The 9,578-nt window shown below is 42.5% G+C and overlaps 1 protein-coding gene across 1 annotated transcript in view; it reads right to left on the bottom strand.

The window, feature by feature from the left end:
• Positions 1–9,578, bottom strand: part of lsamp (limbic system associated membrane protein) — a 174,186-nt gene that overhangs the window by 86,610 nt on the left and 77,998 nt on the right. Inside the window, exon 2 of the mRNA XM_016241106.1 lies at positions 8,909–8,987. Within this exon, the coding sequence (XP_016096592.1) occupies positions 8,909–8,987 (79 nt within the window). The remainder of the gene's footprint in view (positions 1–8,908; positions 8,988–9,578) is intronic.

Raw genomic sequence — 9,578 nt, 5'->3', positions numbered from 1 at the left:
CATGAGTGTGTGTGTGTGTGTGTGTGTGAGTGACTGTATGTGTGTTTGTACATGAGTGTGTGTTTGGACATGAGTGTGTGTGTGTGTGTGACTGTATGTGTGTTTGTACATGAGTGTGTGTTTGTACATGAGTGTGTGAGTGTGTGTGAGAGTGTGTGTGTGTGTGTGAGTGTGTGTGTGAGTGTGTGTGCGCGTTTTTGTGACAAATGAGGACATAAATGTGTATAATGACAAAGGTATGACAGGTATTACAAGGAGAAGGTGACTTTTCAGGACATTACCCCATGCCCCCACTTTTCAAAACGCTTATAAATCACACAGAATGGAGTGTATTGAAAATCTGAAATAGCAGAAAGTCTCCTGTGAGGGGTAGGTTTAGGGGTAGGGTTGGTGTAGGGCAATAGAATATACGGTCTGTACAGTATAAAAACCATTACGCCTATGGGATGTCTCCACTTTTCACAAAAACAAACCTGTGTGCGCGCGTGTGTGTGTGTGTGTGAGGAGCTGCTGCTGTGTAGTATAACAGTGCACGGCTCACCAGCACTGCTATTGTTCTGGAGAAACAAAGAGCAAAAACACCCAGCAGAGTTTGCAGCTTCCTCTGACTCTGTTGAGCTCAAACTCTTCTGCAGCAGGACCCACCTAGACTGACGACTACTGCTTAAAATCGCTTGTGAAGCGATGCGCAGTATGCCAGTGTTTCTGAAGGTCACATGACCTCTTTATGGCTTAATGCAGATACGAACTGTTGAACACATCCCATTTTTTCCCATCTGTTTACATTAATTTAAGACACGACTCTGATATCTGTGTTTACAATGAGCTAGTGTTCATTTCGTTAACAAGGTATGACGAAAAATGTTCATTGACAAGCTTTTCCCCATGACTAAGACGAGACGAGACAACAATAAGGCCAATAAACGATAACTAAGACTATATCAACATGCAATTTCGTTGACGAAATAAGACGAGACTAAAATGTATTCAAAAAGATAAAAACTTTACCAAAAACCTCGTCAAAAAAAGAAGACAAAATGCTATTGCACACTGCTCTGCCGCTACTACGCGAGCTCTCGTGAGCGCGGTTGCCAGATATCTAATCCCCGAATCAGAGCTTCGCTGTTACACTGATACATTTTCTGCCCGGTGCTTTGCTTATTTTCAGCAATCTGGAAGCGCCGCCGCAGATGATCTGAAAACAGCGACACACAAGCTGGAGTTTAGCATCTAAATGAATGCGTCACTCGGCCGGTCTGTGTTCTGTCACGAGATCTCACTGTATTGTTGTGATTGTGATCGCTGAGTAAATGCACTTACTCAACCGCTGTTGTTTTAATAGAGAAATAGGCTATTTGGAATTATAGTTATGTTTTTGCTGCATAAGTCTTTGGTGTTGATTTATATAATAACAAGCCTATAATAAATCAGTACACTAGATGAGGTAAAATACACCATGTGTGTGTCCACATTCTATTGATTTGTGCTTACTGGAGAACGTGCAATACCTGTAATGCAGAAGTAAATTTCTCAGATGACAACAATCACTACGATTATAATTTTGAGCAAAGATAATTTTGATCAGTTTAACCATTATACAGCATGACGAAAACCTGACTAAAATGCTCATTGACTTAAACTTGACTGAACAAAAACAGGACAAGGTTGACTAAATATGATAACTAAAATGTACATTTGAGTAAGACCAAGACTAAATTAAAAATGGCTGCCAAAATTAATACAGCTGTACGGTTAATTAATAATAATCTTACTGCTAAAATGTCAAGTTTTCTTTGACTAAAACTAGACTACAACTAAATAGGATAAGGTTGACTAAATATGAACTAACAAGGACATCTAACACGGGACTGAGACTAAGACTAAAATTGAAAACAGCTACAAAATGAACACTACAATGAGCCCCGATCAAACTAGAATGACTCCACTGGTGATCACTGTGCCACGGCTCCAGACTGCTCGTTTGAGCTGCGCAGCGCTTCGAGTGTCGAGCCTGGCGTATACTCGCCGCGTCAGCACGAGCGCGCAGCAAAGCTGATGCGAATACGGAGGAAGCGATGGATGGGTTTCAAGCTAAAGTAAAAGACCGCTCTTAAACCAGAGAAGGTGAACACACACACTCACAAGTTTAGTTTTACTTTTCTTTTTGTTTTCATTTTGAAAAGCTTGTTATCATTGCTGTTTACCTCACGCTACGCTATGGAGGCTCGCTTTTATTTTATTTATTTATTTGATTCCTCAATGCTTGCTAAACGTTCTGTGATTTATTATTCTGTATATAATACAGCATGTGGTGTGTGCCTCATCTTATTCGTTTTTGTTAATAAACGTTTTGTAAGCTAGTTTGTCATTGTATCTTACGGTTTTATTGTTGTTGTGCTTTTTAATTAAGAATAACAAAGAATCCATCTTTTGTTTTTGTCTTTTGTAGTGAAGTATGTACAGATGCATGTAAGCAAATCAGACAATCATCTTTTCTTGTAAAACGTGACACCAGGATCACGAATTGGAGAGTGAAAGCACTCGAAGCCCGGCTTATAACACAGCAAAAGAGGAGCTCCCGTTCACAAAATTCAAATCACAAATACTGAAGAAAAACAACAGGTTGAATGTTAACCACTTTCGTTTCCATATAACTATAAACTCTGATAAAAGTTCATCAGCATGCATTGATTAATCCCATGTTGTAGCAAAAAAAACTAAAACCAAATCATGTGCTGGTGTGACCGACTGAGAAAGCTAGTCGCAAAAGAGCGACCAGTGGGAAGAACGAGTCTGGAGCCCTGTGTGCTATAGCAAATGTGTACTATTATTTATTTATATAAACCTAGCCAGATTATCCCATTTTGGCATAAAAGAGAAATGTATAATTTTGAGCCATACAATGTATTGTTGGCTATTGCTACAAATATCCCCCAGCGACTTAACACTGCTTTTGTGCTGCAGGGACGGATTTACAGCACAGTGGCCAGCATGCACAAGGCTGTCAGTGTCTACAGAGCAAAGTTTTACAGAATGGATTAAAATAATGGTTAATTTTCATTAGTTGTTTGATTTACTGGTCATTATATCTAGAATTCTGAGGTCAAATAAAGCAGTGCAGTCAATTAAACTAAGAGTGATTGAGATTATATTTTACTGATGAAAGTCAGTCTCTTGGAAATTAAAGGGGAATCGCATATATATATACATTTCAACACACAGGGCATGTATCGGTCAGAAATCACATTCTGCAATACAACTATATCTTGCACAGATTTTGGTGTTTATATGTGTGCCACAATATCTGTTTTGTGTCAGATGTGATTGACTATGACTGACATTCAGTGCTTGTCGTTCAGATGGAAATAAGCGCGGCTAATAGAAATAGTTCAATTTACTTAACTTAAACACAAGACCTTGATTAGCTAAAACGCTGATGTGATTTGGAGTGTGATTAACGACCCAGCAGAAATTTGTGATTTCTAACATTGCCTTCTTGACTCATTATTGATCAGACTTCCAGAGCGAAGCTGTTTTTACACAGTATTGAATCCATCCCACTCAGAAAGCCCATTTACTGCAGAAACAATCCTCTGATCGTCACCATCAAACCAGAGCAGCGTCATCAGCCGTCTGAGAGCGAGCGGACAGGAGATGATACAGGACTGGGCAGGCTGCGATAGCTGGCTTTCAGCGAGACGGGGAAATGTGTGCAGTCAAACATTAAGTGGATTGGGACTCGGTGGAAGAGCTCTTTGCACCGCAGCCGTGAGACACAAGCCTGACCCGGAGCTTCCCTCAGGACACTCATCTGACCACTATTTACTCCATTAATCAGATCAAATACAACTGTTATTAATTATTACAATCAATCATTCTTTAAATCCATGTTACTTGCATCCTGCCCAGTCTGCAGTTTGAAGGTTAAGAAGACAACAGAGTGAATGTACGGGTGCAGGATTCGCACATCTGGAGATGAGTACATTACTGACCCAGCAGAAATTTGTGATTTCTAACATTGCCTTCTTGACTCATTATTGATCAGACTTCCAGAGCGAAGCTGTTTTTACACAGTATTGAATCCATCCCACTCAGAAAGCCCATCTACTGCAGAAACAATCCTCTGATCGTCACCATCAAACCAGAGCAGCGTCATCAGCCGTCTGAGAGCGAGCGGACAGGAGATGATACAGGACTGGGCAGGCTGCGATAGCTGGCTTTCAGCGAGACGGGGAAATGTGTGCAGTCAAACATTAAGTGGATTGGGACTCGGTGGAAGAGCTCTTTGCACCGCAGCCGTGAGACACAAGCCTGACCCGGAGCTTCCCTCAGGACACTCATCTGACCACTATTTACTCCATTAATCAGATCAAATACAACTGTTATTAATTATTACAATCAATCATTCTTTAAATCCATGTTACTTGCATCCTGCCCAGTCTGCAGTTTGAAGGTTAAGAAGACAACAGAGTGAATGTACGGGTGCAGGATTCGCACATCTGGAGATGAGTACATTACATTTTGTCTGTTTGGCGCGTAAACGCTTGTTCAGTGAATCTGTGCGGTTGCTAGCTTTCAGGACTAGCCTGTATGCAAAATTAAAATAATCATGTGACTTTCTACCATTTACGGTACAGTTATGTGCTGAGGAAAACACATCTCAAATGCTTTAAACAGCACACGTTTCTGTCAGGACAAGTCACATTAAACTATATGCAGCTACACTTTATTTTAAGGTGTCCTTGTTACGGTGTAATTATACATTTAAGAAGCGAGCAATATTAATTAACTACTTGTACTTACTATAGGGTTAGGCTTAGGATTAGGGTTTGGCTTTGGGTTACTTGCATGTAATTATGTATGATTTATTGTTATTATAATAGTACGTTTATTTATTCACGTCACGATAGAAGCCGCAAATAACGTAAACGAGGACATTTACTAGGCCGCTGTGCCAATAATAATGTTATTTATTATACACACTGCTTGTTTGTCATGAAGTGTCTGACGCTAACTTGCTTTGCTGTGAGCGCTGTCATGGTGTATTGTCTTACATTAAACACATTACATTGGTTCTGTGTGGTAGGAGGGAGAGTCTGTATGTTTTGCCCACTGAAATGCACATATTGTGTGATGGTGCATTTGTAATGAGCATTTGCATTTGACTGAAACGAAGCGGTTTTATTTTGGTAACATCAGTCTCTCTGAAAGACGGTCGCACACCGGACGAGTCGCGTTCAGTTCAGTTCAAGACGGCAGTCCAAAGCATTTAATCTATTCCCCAAACACTCAAAACTTTACAAGCAAGTGGTGTCAAAGAGTTTATAATCCGGTGATTGAAAAAACAGAGCTAATGGACTGAGAAAGTGTGATCTATTGTCATCCAGTCAAGGATGAAGTCATGATGTACATTAACAATAATATGATGTAATTTAATGGATTAAGACTGGATTAACCTCTTGTTTCAGAGGTGGAATTGTCTTTTAGAAGAGGACCCTGGCTGGGAGTTAGTTTTATCCCCGGCGAGGGCTCCTGGGGCCAAGGCTCAAGAGTCACGGTTCGCTACACCGTAGAATAAAGTGTTTGAAGCGCTTAATTTAAGCTTAACTATGCTACTGTGTCCTCCGCTAAATGTCATGTGTGTTTTGTTGATATAAATGCGCTATTCACTACTATAAAGTGGCATGATTGACGGATGTCTTCCGTGCACAAATTGGTTGTCGATGATTTTCATTATTGTTTATAATTGACTTTATTCATTAGCTGCTGCAGCCCTAAACCGCAGAGATTTTCTCCGAGGGCAATGCGGCGCTCGGCCTGAACTACACGCTGATCTCGGAGAAACGGTGTGTTGATGCTAGCGCGAGTGCTAATGGCTGAACCGAGACCAGGTGAGGTGAAAGCACGCGAGTCAGGGGGCAGAGCCGAGCTCTCCACGGTCTCTTTCTAAAACAGCGCAGACGTGTGCTGTTATCGTCACAGAAGTGATAATTGAGTATTGCTTTCACTGAAGAGGATGTTTTAATAAACCAACAATGACTCTTCTCGTACGGAGACGCAGCCTGCAGCCAGCACCGATGCCAGGAGTGTTAAAAACCAATTACAATTACAGCATTGTGGGAAAATGGCCCTGAACACTGGAGGGAACTTCACACCTCGGATATAAAGAGCAGCAAATCACAGGCCCAGAATCACGGGTCGCAAATTAGACGCCAATGCCCCAGATAGCTGCTATCATTTAATAAGCAGTAAACACGATATCTGTCAAATACACTGCAGAATGGCATAAACAAAAAGCGCTGTATGTCCTATTGTTGGTGGGACGTGATAAACAGCTTTGCTAATTAATCCTGCTGGCCCTGAAGGACCGAGCTCTTCACAGGAAGTGCTGCAGATAATCACATCCTGTTCGGACTCGCTCCTTCCTTCAGAAGACGGGCAACGCTGCGCTAATTGCTCGGACGGTGCGCTCCTAATGAGGCCGTGGTGCAGTATGGGTACAGTGGCGTTACGAGTAACGATAAACCCCAGAAGGCCACAGGAGAGTGGAGGAGATAAACGGTGCTCTCTGCGCTTATCACGCACAACGAACGTGCGATTCTGACGCACAGATACTCAAACGTTGTGTGTTCAATGCACACGAGAGCAACCGCGAGATAAACACTCTCCAGACATGCACTCCAAACTCTAGCAGTAACATTTAGCTAAGAGCTCAAAACAGCACGCCAGGCTTTCCCGTCCGCATCTGTAAGCAATCTCTTTCATCGTGCAGAAACATATTTCACGGCAGAAAGAGAACACTACTGCATTAGAGCTGAATAAATGATGATGAAATGAAAGGACTAATGACGAGGCCAATAGATCTGACGTAGCCTTGATTGTGAATCTCTGCTTTATACGACCAGGTATTTCTGCATGCTGAGCTAAGATACGAATACTTCAGCGTTTTCATTTTCCGAGCGCTTCGTTGCATCTTTTATTAAACAGATGATTGAATTAATGTATCATACTTCTCTGGGGAGTTTTGCTTGAGCGCTCATGGGTTAAACAGTGACAAAAGCCCTGAAGACCCCCGGGAGCTTCATCTTAGCCAATCGCTCTAATCACTCTTCTGCGCCATTAATACACAGCTAATTATTCTGCTTCTGACACGGCAACACTAGCGGCCGGCGACACACTGAATGCACATAATACCTACCCTAGTGAAAAATAAATATCTTTCAGTTCATCATTTCATACTAAGTACAGTTCAAATATATTAACATGTTTACTGACATATCGATTGAGGCTTACTGAAATAAAAATTTATTTGGAGTACTACTTGTGTGCACAATGCACATTGTTTAACATTAAGCCTAAAATGTGTTTTAATGTAACAATTGATGAGGATTGTATGATCTTTGAATAATATCAGTCTTAAATGCAGGATATTTAAAGTGCAGCTGCACTATACCTGCAATGTGCTTCAGTATATCTTTAGTTGGACTTCAGCACTACTTCTGCACAATTAAAGTGCATCAACACAAAACTAGTTCCAATTTAGCAGACTTTAAGTATACCAGTATCATTGCAGGGTGTTTTTTATTAAATACATAAATATGTAAATGTATTTGTAAAAGTATATTTATTTTTCACTAGGGTAGAACTGTGCAGTTATGGGAAATTAAATACATTTAATTGTATACACTGATTAGGTTGGAACAGCCCTTATCTTTTGATGTTGATGTTAAAACTCTGATGAAACCCAACAGTATTTTGGTGCAGATGCCGCTTGGCAGAAGATTCAACACGAGCAGATGTTAGACGAGCCTTGATCCTCAAAACCATGAACAAAACTACACGAGGTGAAAGAAAATATGACCCCAACGGCCTTGAAAACAGTCCAGGGCTGTGTGTGAACGCGTCTCCTGAAGCAGAAGCACATCAACACACTGGAAGAGCCTCTAAACACTCAAACACAGCCAGAGCCCTGCTGCACTTCTCTCCAGCTACCACACGCGCTGATTCATGAGCGAGAGCGTCTCAAGACAGTCAGAACATCAACAGTGTGTCTGCATTCAAACTGAGACCACTGCAAACCTGTCAGCCGAGCATGTGTAGGTTTGAGCTCGTATTCACTAAACACCTCTAATATTAAACACAGAGACCGCTGCACTTCACAGCCAATCAGCATCAGAGCTGAAGCTCATCTCGTCTCATCAGTGTGTGTGTGTGTGTGTGTGTGTGAGAGAGTGTGTGTGTGTCTGTGAGTGTCTGTGTGTGTGTGTGTGTGTGTGTGTGTGTGTGATCATTAGAGAAAGTGGGTTAGATGCTAATCATCTGATCAAAGGACAAACACAAGGTGAAGACGAGGTCCTGAAACCTGAGCATCACACACACGTCTGTCCAGAAATCTCTGGAATGTTTATTATCGCAGCGAAGCTCATCTGCTTTACCGCACACTTCTGCCATATGTGCATCAATCTGACACAGTCACCACTGACGAGCTGCTACTAATCACACTGCAGAAACTGAATTTCCTGCAAAGCTGCTTTGCAACGATTGTATCGTGAAAAGCGCTAAACACATAAACCAGAACTGAATCAGCTGCTGAGAGCTTCTGCTGAACTTCTGCAGGATCATCAGAATAAAGAGGAACCTGACGTTACAACCCTGCACCAGAAGCAGCAGCACAGAATAACACACACTTACTGTACAGTCACCTGCAGCGTGCTACAGAGACGCGACTCTTCCGATCGACCATGCGTCGGTGTATGCTAATCTAGTTTAATCGGTCGCCTGTGATTGATCTGCTCTGATCGGATGAGCCGCTGTCACTGACGCGGTGCTGATGATGAGGAGGAGGCTGCGGGATGAAGAAGCGCACGCGGGAGTAGCGTTAGCGGAGGAAGGAAAGTTGTCGTCTTACCGGATCACGGCGGTGTCTCCCTGCCTGATGGTGATGTTGTCGGTGGATCTCTGGCTGTCCACGCTGATCACCGGGAATCCTGTGGGAATAAAGCATAGCAGTCGGAAAAAACACGCCTGCAGCTGACGGAACGAGGTGCGTCCCACAAACATCTCCAGAGAAGCAGAGAAGAGATGAAGAGCGCGAGAGATCCGCGAGAGACAGAGAAGAAGAGGAGGCGCGCTGCTGCCGTGCGCACACACTCACACACACACACACACACACACACACACACACACACTCTCTCTCTCACACTCACACACTCACACACATACACACACACACACACACACCACACACAAATCTAACACTCACTCACACACTCACTCACACACACACACATCTGTAACACTCACTCACTCACACACATCTGTAACACACACACACACACATCTGTAACACTCACTCACTCACACACACTCACACACATCTGTAACACACACACACATCTGTAACACACACAAATCTAACACACACACACACACATCTGTAACACACACTCACTCACACACACACATCTGTAACACGCTCACACACACACTCACTCACACACACACACACACACACACATCTGTAACACTCACTCACTCACACACACTCACACACACCTGCAACACACACCCAACCAACT

This window comes from Sinocyclocheilus grahami, unplaced genomic scaffold (assembly GCF_001515645.1).
Source record: "Sinocyclocheilus grahami isolate Dianchi unplaced genomic scaffold, SAMN03320097.WGS_v1.1 scaffold613.1, whole genome shotgun sequence".
In the NCBI taxonomy this organism is placed as follows: domain Eukaryota; kingdom Metazoa; phylum Chordata; class Actinopteri; order Cypriniformes; family Cyprinidae; genus Sinocyclocheilus; species Sinocyclocheilus grahami.
The sequence above is the reverse complement of the archived record's forward strand: the minus strand, read 5'-3'. Positions and strand labels throughout refer to the sequence as shown.